Consider the following 16,983-nt stretch of genomic DNA (forward strand, 5'->3'; position numbering starts at 1 on the left):
TGCTATATGAATGTTCAAGAGTTTCAGCGCAAAAACTTTACATAAAAATGCAATACGATTCGCTGAATTTTTGTCAGAATTGAGCTGAAAAATGGTTCATGTAATGGTTTATTATAGTTGCAAATTTTTTCGCGCTATTAACATAAGGATATACTAAAACATCCTGTCCAGCTCATTATCAGATTTAATAAAGGCTCTTTAATTTGACTGAATATGCTGAGCAAAAATATACTATGAAGTTACACTGATACAGTACTGAATTGTCGACTTACACTCGGGTCCGGGTGTTTAGTAAACCTGAATGACAATGCAATAAACGTTTGTCATTGCAATGTCTTTGGAATATCCGAAGGACCCAAAGGCACTGGAGTGCAGAGATTTGTTGAGGGACCTTTTTTAAGCTTTCATTGTTTTTAATTTCCTAATTATCCAATATAATTTTTTTAAATGTTTTTAGTATTCCAAACGTTGTAAATGAAATATATTCTTATTGTTTTATGTATTTTAGAATTTGTACATTGCCATTTTGTTGACACTTTTAAGGTGTGTAACATTTTGGAATTCAATGTTCTCTTTTTTTTTTCATAGACGAGTGAAGTATAATATCTCATTAACTTGACCTTAATTGTGCTGTTGCACGTCTTCATGTAATCTCTGGAGACACAGAAAGGTCTCCTCGGAAATCTGTCACAATTTACTGGGGAAAAACGGTCCTGGCTGTTGATGTACCTCACACAATGAGTGGATGAAAGCACTTTGTCCTGTGTCGGCTTTGCACCTCCCCAAAAGTTGTCATGGTTGCTTAAACAGGGAGTGAAGTTTGCCAAGTTATCTTTCTGGAACCAACAACATTGAACTGTTTTTTTAATTTAATCAAATTGCTGATGTAAATTTAAAACTTGGGACGTAATCAATATGAGCTCTACATCAACTACCTTACTGGGAACCCACAAACTATATTGAGAAAATTTGCCCACAAACTATATAGACAAAAAATCAGACCTTAATTTAAGAAATCTTAATTGGTCTTAATTGCAGTGGTCATTGCTTACTTTTGCGGCTTATATATCCACTAATAACAAGTGCATCGATTCTCGGAGAAATTAAATGACAACGGAACAATACGTATATTTCTCTGTAAATTCTACGTAAATTTTGAGCAGAGTATGAAAATTCCATCAACACTTCACATCTTAATCTTTGAAAATATCAAGTAATAAATCAGTCCTCCTCCTGCTGACTCGCCCCTTCTGTACCACACTCCGTTGAATATTGGGAATATTTGACAACAAGAATTGGGGTCCAAACTTTATTGTGATCCCTATCATAAACTCGAACGCACGAAACGATTTATTGAAAATTTCCAATCATGTTTCAAAGAAGAGTTCCTTGAGGTAAGTCGACATCCTGTTGGTTTTGCTTCAAGGGACGACGAAGCAAAGGACAACTCCACTAAACAGGTTAGGGTTTCAGAAACTTAAGATTATATTGATGATAAAGTAAGAGCAGAAAGCCATTTATGGTTATCATAATACGTAAAGACAACGAAAAATCATGACCGGGATCCGGAAATAAAATTTCACATGTCAGCCCAATTTTTAAAATTTCAACCATGTGAAATATTTTGGTCAAACTGATTTTTCTCAGTAAATTTCAGCATTAAAAACTCCATAAAAACAATCTAGTTTTTGTATGTTTTCAGATCAAGACTCAAATTATAATTCAACATATTGATTTTTTTGAACCCTGTTAGAGACCAGGAAAGAACGCTCAACAAATTTTATGAGACTAAAACGCTGCTACAAAGAAACAAATATTCGAATTTCCTATTCTATTTTGATCAAACTGAGCGCTATAACTCTGACTAAGCTTGATTATGTGACCTCAAATTACGTTGACTAAATACTCTAAATAATAACACATTGGTACGTGTATCCTTATACGTATGCACAAGTTTATGACTATGTACGAAATATTAAAAAGTGGGGGAGGGAGGTGAGAGTTAAGGTTAGGTAACTAATTTTAGAGTCCCAGAAATGATTTTTTGTCAGGTTAATGTTAGGTCCACCGAAAACTTGCTTTATTTTCAGTTTTTAATTTAATAATCTCAAAAATTGTCCATAAAACTCCATAACTTCGCTAAATACAACTTATACCCTCTGAATATTTTTAAGAATTACGCTAAGAAACACAAATTTAATTAAGTTTTACGCTTAGAAACAGCAAAATTATACAAGTTCTAGGCCTATAAACGCCAAAAATATGTGCAACGTGATGTTACAGTCCGATTTATAAAGAACGCGGCTGGTTAAAAAACTAAGGTTTTGTGTCCAGTGGTAAAAGAGGCAAAAATTATGAAGGTGTTCAGTTGGCCGAGTCCCTTACGCAGAGGTCTACGCATTGATTTTTTTGTAAGATCAAATTAAATTAAACGGAAAAATATGTAATATCAACGATGAATTCAACGCAAAAGTATATAAAATCTACGCGCAGAAACGCCTAGTTGTTTAAGATGAAGGGTAAATAGCGTTGACAAGTCCGAAAATTCACCGAAATTATCTTACATAAGTTTGCGTTGAATTCGTTGAATTTATGTCTCTAAATTCAATGCATTCAACGCATTCAGACTTGTTAATGTTAGTTGTCGCTTATCTTACATAATTTTAGCAAATTTCCTTAGCTAGGGTAGTTAAAAAGAAAAGATGACTTTTAAAAGAAAAACCTTCTATTTTGAATATGTGAACTCTAACAACTTTGAACGCCACAGAGTTTTTTTAAATACCCATTTTGATTGTTCATTGATCAATGCAATTTTAGCTGCGCTGATGAATTGAGAATGTCGTGTTTTTGTTTTAGCACTTCTCCAACTTCTCGATGTCTGGTTTTTATGAATTATTTTGACTAATTTGGCAGTCAAGCCAAATTCCATTAGGATTGATGGTAGGGAAAATCATATGCAACAATGGTTAAACGAAAACCATTTCAAAGCCTCAAAAATGAAGAGAATTAAACTTGACTGTTAGATAAATTGTAATCAGCGTAAAATAAAAAAAATGAAATTTAATTTCACGAGCTTCGCCATAACCGTTGTTGTAATTGCAGACGCTTCTAAAAAAACTTACGGAGGGCGGATTTGTTTCAAAATGAACCCATGGCTACCTGAGTTTTGCGTAGTACTCGTCTGTGAATTCAACCTCATTGGTGCCATCAGCAATAATTCCATTCAACTGGTCGCTGGTCAAGGTTGCTGTATAAATAGGCGAACCCGCGGAATCATACAAGATTCTTGTTTCTGCGACACTTTGGCTCAATAGGAACAAGATTCATTTACTCGCAAAATTGTATAGCATCTTTCTTGGTCACTCTGTGTTTACTAATGAGGCAGGACTTGTTGACCTCTGACTGACCGGATACATGATGTTCCGAGCTGTTATTTTTGGCGATTGTCACGTAATTGGCATTAGAAATGAACAATTAACAATTTGAAGCAAAGTTTTTTTATGAACCTGAGACATTTCAGATCAGAAGCACTCTAACAGACTGAATGGTTACGTTACTTTAAGCGCCTTAAAAATTTATGATTAAATTTTTCATCCCGAGTCAGAGCATGAGACAATTACCATTAGTCATCATGTAATTTTTTTTTGGTTTGATCAATTATGTAAATGTTCGTAATAAAAACAGATCATGCCAAAAGTCATAGTATGATACTGTTCAAAGCATTCATAAGAATGAGGAGTTGTTTGTCTTAATTGTCGACATTTACTGTCTCTTCTGTACCATGTAAAAGACTGAAACACTTCAGTTTGTGAACAGAGAACAACACATTCCGGTGGCCGCCTTCTTCTCTCATTCTCTTCCAGAATGAGGTAATTATTTGTTACATCATCACAAGTCAGTTCCTGGATCAAAACGACTGTCTTGTTTGAAGAACTCAACGTGGCACTGGCTCTACTATAGGGTACTGGTAATTGACCAGGGGCATGAGCATGAAGCATTTGGAATAAAGGAGAAATATGTCCGACAATTTTTAAAAAACGGACTCTGGTGCTTTTCTAAGAATAACTGCTCAAATACATATTTTTAAATCTGTATATTTCCGAAAGCCTTCGCAAGGAATCAAAATTAAAGACAAATTATTGTAATTGTAATAATACTGATAACTGTACCACCCAGATCTACAAGTCAGTCTAAATGTACCCTGAATCATTATAACTATCAACATATTTTTACCCCTTTCTCTGATCAAGTCCCACTTTTCAAGTTAAAGCATGCTTTGCAGTTAGCTTGTGAGTCATATTCTGAGAAGCTCTACTCACCGGATGAACTAAATCTGAACATATTTAATTGTTCAAAATAACTCCGTCTGTGCAGGTTAATTGCCAACTTAAACTCACGCTGAGGAGCAGGACTAATTACCCGCCAAAACTCTCGCCTCATTACCTATAAAAAGGCAATTAAAATTGAGTGTTTGTTGTTTGGCTATATTAAAACAACGCAACTTTGACTATGCATGCTCAGTTTGATGCTCGTTTAGCAGGAAAATAAGCATAAATAAGCCCAAAAATTGAGCTCTATACTGTGAAAAATACAATTTTTTAAAATATTGTGAATCTCCGCAATCTCACTTAAAAAACGGGGAAAGATCTGTTGGTTTTGTAAGGTAAAATCAAGCAACATAGAAGTTTTCTCTGTTGAAATTTTGGAATCCCAAAGATAAACATACTTGACGCATTGATAGGTCGACAAATAATTGCCAGAAATCTTCAACTGATTCTACATCTAAATTTGACTTGGCACTTTCATTATATCAGATGCCATTCAATCAGAAATTAATTTCTCTCAATTTCAGAAATCTGATTTTAACTTCCCTGACCTCCAACTGATGCACTCGATTGTACAAAGGCCATTGATGATTGTCATAAAACAAAAAGACAATAGAAAATCATGCCCGGTATTCGGAATTAAATTTTTTCACATGTTGGCCATGTGAAATATTTTAGCCAAACTGATTTTTGCTGTTTGATTTTGCGTTAAAATCTCTTCAGAAATACCTGAAATGTTGTGTATTTTCAGATCAAGGTATGCATAAGTATATGACTATAAATGAAATTTTAAAGCTACAGTTTTCTGGTGCTGCTGCAGTGTCTCGTATCTATTGTTTTCTGACCTCGCCCCTTCTGTACCACACTCCGTTGAATATTGGCAATATTTGACAACAAGAATTGGGGTACAAACTTTATTGTGATCCCTATCATAAACTCGAACGCACGAAACGATTTATTGAAAAATTCCAATCATGTTTCAAAGAAGAGTTCCTTGAGGTAAGTCGACATCCTGTTGGTTTTGCTTCAAGGGACGACGAAGCAAAGGACAACTCCACTATACAGGTTAGGGTTTCAGAAACTTAAAATTATATTGATGATAAAGTAAGTGCAGAAAGCCATTTATGGTTATCATAATATGTAAAGACAACGAAAAATCATGACCGGGATCCGGAAATAAAATTTCACATGTCAGCCCAATTTTTAAAATTTCAACCATGTGAAATATTTTGGTCAAATTGATTTTTCTCAGTAAATTTCAGCATTAAAAACTCCATAAAAACAATCTAGTTTTTGTATATTTTAAGATCAAGACTCAAATTATAATTCAACATATTGATTTCTTTTGAACCCTGTTAGAGACCAGGAAACGGTCAACAAATTTTATGAGACTAATACGCTGCTACAAAAAAAATATTCTATTTTGATCAAATTGAGCTCTAAAACTCTGACTCAGCTTGATTATGTGACCACAAATTACGTTGATTAAATACTCAAAATAATAACACATTTGGTACGTGTATCCTTATACGTATGCACAAGTATATGAGTATGTACGAAATTTTAAAAACTACGACTAAAAAACCAGGGTTGGATGCGGTAAAGGCTCATGCGTAGATCTTACATAATTTTGACGCATTCACCGCTAACTTTTCACTATTTGGCGTTTTTAAGCGTAGATCTTACATAATTAAGTGTTGAGTTTAGCTTAGATCTCACATAAATTAAACGGATTCACCACCAATCTTGCTTAAATTTGCATTGTTAAGCATATATGTTAAGTAGTCTTTAGTTGAATTTCCCGTGGATCTTACATTATTTTTCGTTGAAAATTAGCGTAGATCTTACATAAAGTCTACGCATTCACAGCCATTTACGTTTTCAAGCGTGAATTATTTTGAGTTGAATTTAACGCTGATCTTACATAACTTTGCGTTTAATTCACTGACGACCTTGCATATTTTTGAGTTGAATTTAGCTTAGATCTAACATAAATTAAACTGATTCACCGCCAAACTTGAATAATTTTGCTTTTTTAAGCGCAGATGTTGAATAATCTTCTGTTTAATTTACCTTGAATCTTTTAAAAACTTGCGTTTGAAATTTGAGTAGATCTTTCAAAAAGTCTACGATTCTACCGCCAATTTATGTTTTTGAGCGTAGATTTTAAATAACTTTGAGTTGAATTTAGCGTAGATCAAACATATTTTTGGTTACAGTTTAGCTTAGATCTTACATAATTTCAATAGTAGGGGACTTGGGGGTATAGATGTGTACGTTGGGGGGGGGGGGTAGTTGAGTACCTGGGAAGGTTGGGGAGTTTGGGGTTACGATTAGTTAACTAATTTTGAGAGTACCGAAAGTGATTTTTTGTCAGGATAAATTTAGATCACCGAAAACTCGTTTCTAACTCAACTTTTAATTTAATAATCTCAAACATTGTCCATAGAACTCCATAACTTCGCTAAATGCAACTAATAAGTTTTCGATATTTGTAAGAACTACTCTTTAAAACGCAAAGTGAATTTAAAAAATTGCTTAGAAACAAGAAAATTATGTAAGTTCTACGCTCTGAAATGCCAAGTTTATGTGCAACGTGATGTTACAGTTCAAATTACAATGATCGCGGCTCATTAGAAAACTAAGGTTCTGTTGCTTTGTGGTGGAAAAAGCGAAAATTAGGCAGGTGGTCAGTGGCCGGGTCCTCTACGCAGTAAGTTTGATTTTTTTGAAAGATCAAAGCTAAATTCAACGGAAAAATGTAATACCTACGCTAAATTCAACGCAAAAGTCTAAAATCGACGCGTAGAAACGCAAAATTATTTAACATAAGCGGTAACTAGCGTTGACAAGTCGGAAATTTCACCGCAATTGTCTGTCTTAAATTTGCGTTGAATGAGTCGAATTTATGTCTCTAATTTCAATGCATTCAACGCAAAATTTTATAAGAAAATTTCAGTGAATTTTCAGACTTGTCAATGCTAGTTGTAGCTTATCTACATAATTTTGGCAATTTTTCTCGGCTTGGATAGTTACCAAGAAATCATGGCCTTTATGTTTCCCATTCTATTTTGAACATATGACCTCTAAAAACTTTGAACTCCATAAACATTATTTAAACACACGATTTTATTGTTCATTGATCAATAAAAATTTGGCTGCGCTGATGAATGGAAAATGTTTTGTTTTTGGTTTATCACTTCTTCAACTTCTCGATGACTGGCTTTTATGAATTATTTTTTATTAATTTGGCAGTCAAGCCAAATTCGTTAAGGATTGGTAAGGAAGGCAAATCATATGCAACGATGGTAAAGCGAAAATCAATTCAAGGCCTCAAAAATAAAGGAAATTAAACTTGACTGCTAGATAATTTTATGTCAGAGTAAAAATAAAACAAATGAACCTTAATTTCACGAGCTTCGCCATAACAGTTGTTGAAATTGCAGACGCCTCTGCTAATGATACGTTGTGGAGGGGGGGGGGGGGGACTTGTTTCAGATTGAACCCATGAGTACCTGAGTATAGCGTAGTACTCGCCAGTGAATGCAACCTCATTTGTAGTATCAGCAATAATTCCATTCCACTGGTAACCAGTCCAGGCTGCTGTATGTAAAGGGGTACCGGCGCAATCATACAACATTTTTGCTTCTGCAATACTTCTGGGCTCGATCGGAACAAAGTTCAATGACTCGCAAAACTCTTTAGCATCTTTCCAGGTCATTCTGTCTTCACTCAAGAGGCAGGTCTTGTTGACTTCTGGCTGACCGGATGCATGGTGCTCTGAGCTGTTGTTTTTGGTGATAGTCACGTATTTGGCATCAGACGTGAACAAGTGACGATTTGAAGCAAAATTCTTCATGAACCTGTAACATTTAAGATCAAACTCACTCTATCAGACTGAAAAATTACTTGACGCGCCATGCACTCTTATAATTGCAAATTTCAACCCCAATTCAGAGCTTCAGAATTATTAAAAAAAATAGACTGCACACTATCAAATGCTCTAAATTTCGATTGAAGATAATATAGGTCTGTATAATAACAACCGATCATACCAGAAATCATGGTCAGACTGTACATAGCATTCATTAGAATGAGGAGTTGATTTTCTTAAGAGTCGACATTTACTGTCTCTTCTGGACCATGTAAAAGACTGACATCCTTCAGTGTGGGAACAGAGATGATCACATTCCATTGGCCAACTTGTCTTCGCCTTCTCTTCCCCTATGACGTCATGTTCTATTACATCATCACAAGGCAGTCCCTGGATCAAAACGACTGTCCTGTTTGAAGAATTCATCGTGGCTGTACTAGGGTACAGGTAAATGACCAGTGACATGAGCATGAAGTACTTTGAATAAGGGAGCACATTTTTCGACATAATTCAATAATAGGACACTGGTGGTTTTCTGTGAATAACTGCTCAAATTTTTATATTTTTACATCAGTATGTTGCCGAAACTTTTCACAAGGAAACCGAAATTAGAGACAAAGGATTTTTATTCTAATACTACTGATAACTACGTACCATTCACTATGTAATTCTGGCTCATTTTTAAACTGGATTTCAGCCCCACCACTTTCAGGAACCCTTAAAATTAATAAAAGATATATTAAATTATTGAAGCCTTTCCGCCTTTTTATTGTGTTCACTATTTTTCAAAATTAATGATGTTGATTGAAAAACTTTTTAATTGAATTCGCAAAGCTGATAACGCTATTTTCCTCTTCAGAAAAATTTGACAGTTTCCTAGCAAGCGTTTTCGGGTCCTTCTGTAAGAGTCCTTTTTTCAATTCATCCAGATAATCTGAGACAAAGCAGTCTGGCATCTTTTAAAAAGTGTCGGTTTATGTTTAATATTACCTACGTTTGATGCCTACTTAACAAATATAGTTCTATTATAAATTTCTTAGTTTCTAGTCAGTATTTTTTTTGAACGCAATCAGGCACCATTTTGACAAAGTAAAAGTTTTTCACATTTATTTTCTTGAACTCATTAAAATTGGCATAAAAACAAAGCCTTTTTTCGAACTTTATAGAAGTTATCTGATAAGCCAATCAGAAGGGCTGTTGAATAAAGTTGACAAAATATTTTTCATAAATCAACTGTTTAAGAGCTTGGGATAACATTGTCGACGGTATATCCCTGGACTTGATATTGCATAAGTGATTGTGGCAACTCATTATACGCGATCAGTGGTAATAATTTCAATCCCCAAAATTTGAATGTTGTTAAATTGGTCGTCACTGACGTCTACTCCCTTACTTTATGATTTCGCCTTTTAATTATCTCGATTTCAACGCTGTACCAGGAGGCACGTGCTAAAAACTGTAACTTTGAACACCAAGTCATAATGTTGATTTTATAGATGTAATTCAATGGTTAGGAAATGGATGACTTTTTCACGGTAGCAAAAGAAGATTTGTGAAGCAACTCTCACGAAAATTTTAACTGCTGACAAGGAACAACAGTAGACAAAGGGTAGCCCAGGCATATCGTGCCAAACTAACTATAACTCAAGGTTCTTTTCTGAAAAACCACCAACACTGGCGTCAGCGAAGCAAGCTGATTAGTTTGCTTCTCTGACGTCCGGCCACAGCACCGCCAACACTACACATTCAAAATTAACTGAAGGCGGAACACCGCACAGTTTTTTTCTGGTGACCCCCCCTAACCAAGCTCGAACGCGCAACCTCAAGGCAAAGGCAAGGGCAAAGGCAAAGACAAAGACCACGAATCATCCCCAAAGACCAAGACCCATCCCCCCACCGGACAATAAAGACCCCCCGGCACAGTCAACATTTCAACAACACGATACCCAAAGCAGAGTACAAACCTCCTGACAGCAATGCCGAACAGAACCATGCAACCACCCGTTTTAAAAGCAAAAATCAGGGTGATGTGGGAGAAAATTGCGAAAAACCTGCAAACCATAAGCGAATTGATTGACAGTGGAAACATAAAAGCAGCAAAGAATGTTCATGAACAGGCAGCGGAAACATTTTCGGAGTTCGAGGAAACCAGTTACGAGTTGATTTCACAGCTTGACGAAAATCAACACGAAGAGTACATCGACAAAATCACTGACACATGGAACAATATCGATGACATGAAAATCAAAATTCAGAAGCACCTTTTGCAAGAAAACACCACAACAAACTTCAACACACAAGACAACAACGAGACAACAATAACAGCCTACTTGACAGCGGATAACTCAGCAACCAACAACAACATCAACACTAGAGCAATTGGACAACAGCAAAAATCATTTAAAACAGAAGTTTACACAACGAACAACCAGAAACTAGCAATTCTGCTCAAAGTGACAACCTCAACAGCTTTTGGTATGATAGACTAGTTTACTCAAGCAGCCTATACGACCAGCAGAACAGAGTTACTGGAATGGGGGACACACAAATATTCAATCACAACAATTGTAAACAACGTTATCACAACCGGTTCCATTCTATACGCCTTATGTGGAAGGTTTTCCAAAGATGGATCTTCAGAAGTTCAACGGTGACCCGAGCAAATGGGCAGATTGGTACAGCCGTTTCAGCTTCATGATTGGAGACACTCAGCTCAGTGATGGACAGAAGATCGCCTATCTACAGGGACTTGTAATTGGAAAAGCCAAAACAGCAATTGAAGGATTTGCCTGCAACGAACACCTGTACAAAGATGCAATAAACAAGTTGAAACAGCGGTTTGGGAACCCAAACATCATCATCAACAACTTGTTGGAGAAACTCATCAACTACAGGCCGCCAACGACATCTCTTCCTTGGACAATTGTAAATTTTTCCACATTCAATAACACCATGACAAGGACACTACAAGAACTCAACTTCGAAGCCGATCTCAACAGCACGACAATCTTGAAGCATGCAACCGACAATCTACCTTACAGCGAAGAATTCAAATGGAATCAGTTTGTTTTACGACGAAGAATTCAGCAGCCGACACTTGCAGACTTCAATCAATGGATTAAAGAAATAGCAGAAGCACATGAACGCTCAACGCATCAAGGACGAAGCAATACTAGTCTCAGCACAAACAGTGATACACATCAACGAAATTTCAACTTGAATGGAATCCGACAATTTCATCAACAACCAACTCATCCAAACAGGGAACAACAGCAGCAACAACAACCAACACAGAACACAAACAACTTTAGCAACAACAACAACAAGAACCAGTATAACCAGCGGAGCACAACACAAATGTTTCAAGCAACAAGAGGAAGCAACAGCACCCACCAGCCTCTGCCTTGTGTCTTCAACGACGGTAATCATCAGTTATTCTATTGCCCAACGTTTAAAGCAAAGACAGCTGACGAAAAACTACAAACAGTTTATCAGTTGAACCTTTGCAGAAAATGTTCGGGATTGAACAATCGAGCCAACAACTGTCCTTCAATCTCTAATTGCAGGGAGCAAGGATGCGGACAACGACACGACACTATGTTACTCGGTGCCAATAGTAGATACGGACGAACACTGACCTCAATTGTTCTACCAAACTCTCAATCGAACAGCTCGAGAGTAAATGGTAACTCATTTGCAGTCATCAGTAACAAAGATACAACCACAACAAAAGACACGACAGCAGCAACTAAAACAACGAATCTGCTCTATGTCTTGCCAGTTGTTTTACATAACAAGGAGAATAAAGTTCGCACATACGCCTTCATCGGCCCAGGAAGCAGCTTGACAAAACTTCTCTCGAAGACAGCCGACGAACTACGCCTTCAGAAAGAAACACGTCAACAACTTGTCTTGGAGGGAGCCAACGGAACAGACACAAAATCGTGTTACACAACGTCAACAGAAATTTCAAATTTGGAAGACGACAAACGCTACAACCTCAAACAGATATACGTTGTGGAAAACATCAATTGGCCAAAGCTGAGGGAGCATCCGGCAGACATTGCCAGAAAGTATGACCACCTTAGACATGTCAATATGCCAACTCTGGATAATCTCGAAGTCACAGTATTGATTGGACAGGACAACATTAACCTTATCTCACCAGTCAGAGTGGAAAAAGGACCATCATAAACACCAAGCGCGAGTCTTTTCAAACTTTTTTGGACTATTTCTGGACCTCATACAGTATTGGATGACAGCAAAACACAACATTCAATGCATCATACTTCTTTGTTTTGCAGCAATTGCCTCGAACAAGACAATGACCTCAACCAAAAAGTTTCTCAATGGTGGAAAGCAGAGACAATTCCATTGGAATCCAAAACCAAGTCAAATGATCCGGAAGTTTTGTTGGCCACCAAGATACTTAACACAACATGCGTGAGACAAACAGATGGACGTTATGAAACGGGACTTCTTTGGAGAGACGACTGCAGTTTACCAGACAACCGGTCGCAAGCCTTGACTTATTTGAATCATCTTGTCAACAGACTACAGAAGAAACCTGAACAGTACAAGAAATACAATGAGGGCATTCAACCAGACCTGGAAAAAGGTTACATTGCAAAAGTACATTTGCATAGACAGAAAGATACAGGGTGGTTCATACCACACTATGGTCTTGTCAGCCCAAACAAACCCGACAAGATACGAAGAATCTGCAATGCCAAAGCACCACAAAGCGGAATTTTGCTACGATTCCGACAGGGAGCCACTGCCATCCAGGGAGACATCGAAGCGATGTTTATGCAAATCGGAGTACGACAACAGGACCGATGTTATCTACAATTCATGTGGAGACAACCCAACAGCTCAGAATTAGAGGTGTACAAATACCAACGACATATCTTTGGAGCCAGGGACTCACCAGTTTGCGCAAATTTTGTTTTTCAACAGACAGCTAAAGACGACATCGAAGATCACCCAAATTCTCTAGAGATCATTCAGCGGACATTCTATATGGATGACATGGTTTCATCTTTTAGCGACGCCATCACAGCCAAGGATGTCAAGGATACTCTGAAGAATGGTAAATTCAATCTGACAAAATGGTGCAGCAACAGCCGTGAGTTTTGTGAGCAGATGCAAGATGATCTATGCGAACCAGTGGAGGAGCTCTTCATGAAAGGTTTTCATCAAAGAGTACTTGGAGTTTACTGGAGCTTAGACGAAGACAAAATAAAGTTCGAAGCGAAAGACAGAGGGAACCTGGACAGGAAAACTGGGACCTAACGCAAGTTTCTCTCTTTCGTGTCAAGTTTCTACGATCCTTTGGGAATCATATCGCCATTCCTTTTCCGAGCCAAGATTCTACTGCAAGAGCTGTGGAAACATGGACGCGAATGGGACAAAGCTATCGGTGGAGACAATGGAAAGGCCATCGAAGATTGGGTACAGGAAACGGAACAGATAGTTACGGTAGGGGTAAACAGGTTGGTAGGTGGTACAGCTCTTCGGGACACAATGGAACTTCATGTATTCTGCGACGCATCATTGGAAGCAACAGCAGCAGTAGCTTACATCAAGACAACCAGGAACCAAGAAACCACATTTCGTTTTCTCATGGAAAAAACAAGAGTGGCACCCTTACGTCAAACAACAATTCCCAGACTAGAACTGCAAGCAGCACTTTACGCGGCAAGATTGAAGAAAACAATCGAGGTTGAAATGGATTTCAAGTTTGTCAAAATCTTTCTGTGGAGTGACAGCACGACGGTTCTCAGTTGGATAAAGAACTTCAAATTGAAACACAAGATGTACATCGGAAACCGAATTGCCGAAATAAAGGATCTCACAAACACCAATCAGTGGAACTGCGTCAACACCAAGAACAACCCAGCAGATCAAGGAACGAGGGGACTAACAGCATCAGAAATGACAGAAAAATCTCTTTGATTACAGGGACCACAGCTTCTTCTATCTTCTAGCGACAACTCGACAACAGACGAACAACAACACGAAACTGTTTTCTTGAAGAGCGCAGAATAGAAGCCTCAGTGAACACGACGACAGCCAATTGACAAAGACCTAATTGATGCAACAGGTTTAGCCAGTGGTTGAAACTAAAAGCCGTCATCATCTTTCTTTGAGAGAGAACTTTCTTTTCCGTCTATCTCAGCAACAATCATTCGACGAGGACATAAATCAACTAACACGCAACAAGCCAATTCAAAAAAGGAGTAGATTGATTCAGCTAACACCTTCAATAGACAAAGATGGTATCCTTCGATCAAATAGCAGACTAGCCAACGCATCAGTTTCAACAGCAACAAAGAAGCCAATAATCTTAGACGGTAGGCACAGGATTATTCGTTTTTTTCTGGAACTGCAACACAACATCAAGGGTCATATTGGAGTTGAACAGCAAACACACATCATTCAGTTGAACTTTTGGGTTCTTCAAAGCAAAACAGTAATGAAGAAGATCTCGAACAGATGCTACGAATGCAGACGACAGAGACAACTTAACAGCCAGCCTCAGATGTCAGATTTTCCGAGCTACTGATTCTCAGTCAAACCTGTAGCCTTCAATGAAACTGGAGTAGATTTTTTTGGGCCCTTTCAAATCTACAGCCAGATCAACACAGCCATGAAAGTTTATTGTTGCTTGTTCACCTGTCTGACGATACGAGCCGTTCATATCGAAGTAACCAGAAATTTGCAAAAGGAATCATGCATAATGGCATTTCAACGATTCTTCAGCCGACGAGGACTACCGGAAAGAATTCACAGTGACAATGCTTTATATTTCACCAGTACAGCAAAGACTTTCGAGGAAAGCAGCTTCACAACTACAGAGATACAGAAATATGCGGCATCGAAAAAAATAGCATGGAAATTTATTCCACCAGGAGCTCCACATTTTGGTGGAACATGGGAACGCCTCATTGGGATGAGCAAACGACTCTTCTTCAATATCGCCGGATCTAGGAAACTCCAGGAAGACAGTTTCTCAACCCTTATTTGCCAAGTCGAAGCTCTACTCAACAGCAAACCTCTATCATCAGTCAGCAGTGACATACGCGATGTGGAAAGCCTGACACCAGGACCTTTTTTGACAGGAATGACAACAGGACTGCCTTCAGATACTACAATTAGCAGCAACGACAGAGGAACAGGAAAACTATGGAACAACGTCAACAGTATTATGAACGAGTTTTGGACACGTCTTTTAAAGGAATATCTGCCAAAACTCAGACAACGTCGAAAATGGCATTCAACAGTAGACGGTATAGAAGTAGGGGACATGGCATGGATACTAGAAAACAACTCACCCAGGGGTATTTGGCCAATAGGTAGGGTACAAAAGGTAAATAAAGGTAAGGATAATGTGGTAAGGTCTTGCCTGGTTAAAACAACAAAATGGGATTTTGTTAAACCAGCTATTAAACTTAGTTTGATCAGCAACAAATCAACATAAAGGTTATCAATAGTAAATGGAGAACAATAATTTAAGCACAATTTGAAGCAAACTTGATATCAGTTTTGGGATTAGAGTAAAGTGAAAGATGAAATGTTTAAAGTTCAATTCAATGAGTTAGCAATTCAAAGGGACTTTTAGGTATCATTCAGGTACAATTAGGGAGTTCAATAAGTAACTCACAGGATACTCAAATTAGCAAAACTTAGCGTACATTAGATAATACTTTCAAAGAGAAAAGTTTAGGTAGGTAGGATTAACAGGAAGACAAATTCTGGATAGACATTAGTTAGGTTTTGGAATTCAAATGCACAATTAAATAGCTTATTGCAAAACAGCAGAGAGTTAAACCTACAGTATAACAGTATTTTGAATAATTAGATAACATTAAACAGCTTAGGTAAAACCAGACATCAGTGGCAAAAAAGTATTACAAAACATTTGGTATTCCGACAAAACTCTAATTAGGGAAAAACAGGTAAAAGGTAGGCAATAAGTACAAGGTAGTGGTAGATTTAGGCACGTAGGGAACACGGGGAGCATCAATTTGTCAATCAGCATCTTTCAACGAGCAGACAAGCAACAACAACATTTCCAGACATCGTTCAGTTTTTTTACATTCGCCAATCAGCCAATACAAAAGTTGATTCACAGTCAAACGCAATCAGCACAAAAGCAATTCAACTTACCAGCATACAATTCTTTCTCATAACACTACAAGCAGCAGGTTGACAATCAATACACAGCAACAATCTACAGACAACACCGACGGAAGACATCAGCAGAAATTTCACAACAAACACTTCAGCAAGAATTACTTCAGAAGAAGCAACAGCATTTTTTGAAAAGCAGTCAACACATTCATCAACAGCAGAGATTATCAAAGTCAGGGCAGACATACTTGTAGATATGGACGAGTCCATAACTTCAAGATCAGAGTTTTATTGAGGACACAACTCAATACAACATTTTCAACAGAGTCATCAGCAGCTGAAGTAAGAATATACTGTTCGGCTATACAAAAAGATATAACAGAGCAAAAGAGGACACGACGAGACGACAAAAAACAACTTCAAACAGACTTCAACAAGAGCAACAAATCGACTACAAAATCTCTGATTTCTGGTTCCCAAAAATGGGGGCGGAGTGTACCAGGAGGCACGTGCTAAAAACTGTAACTTTGAACACCAATTCATAATGTTGATTTTATAGATGTAATTCAATGGTTAAGAAATGGATGACTTTTTCACGGTAGCAAAAGAAGATTTGTGAAGCAAATCTCACGAAAGTTTTAACTGTTG

General features: G+C 37.5%; 3 protein-coding genes across 3 annotated transcripts; all 3 read left to right on the top strand.

Annotated features, from left to right (window-relative positions):
• The first annotated feature begins 10,827 nt into the window (after positions 1–10,827).
• Positions 10,828–12,393, top strand: LOC142340388 (uncharacterized). The gene is made up of 2 exons (XM_075390965.1): positions 10,828–11,261; positions 11,511–12,393. Exons 1-2 carry the CDS (start codon positions 10,828–10,830, stop codon positions 12,391–12,393), a joined length of 1,317 nt encoding a protein of 438 aa, XP_075247080.1.
• Positions 12,394–12,477: 84 nt separating this feature from the next.
• Positions 12,478–13,494, top strand: LOC142340389 (uncharacterized). Its single transcript, XM_075390967.1, has one exon. The coding sequence runs from the start codon at positions 12,478–12,480 to the stop codon at positions 13,492–13,494; it is 1,017 nt and encodes a 338-aa protein (XP_075247082.1).
• A 231-nt stretch (positions 13,495–13,725) lies between these two features.
• Positions 13,726–14,157, top strand: LOC142340390 (uncharacterized). Its single transcript, XM_075390968.1, has one exon. The coding sequence runs from the start codon at positions 13,726–13,728 to the stop codon at positions 14,155–14,157; it is 432 nt and encodes a 143-aa protein (XP_075247083.1).
• Positions 14,158–16,983: the final 2,826 nt, after the last annotated feature.

The sequence above is a fragment of the Convolutriloba macropyga genome, chromosome 5 (assembly GCF_964194025.1).
Source record: "Convolutriloba macropyga chromosome 5, txConMacr16.3, whole genome shotgun sequence".
NCBI lineage: Eukaryota > Metazoa > Xenacoelomorpha > Acoela > Convolutidae > Convolutriloba > Convolutriloba macropyga.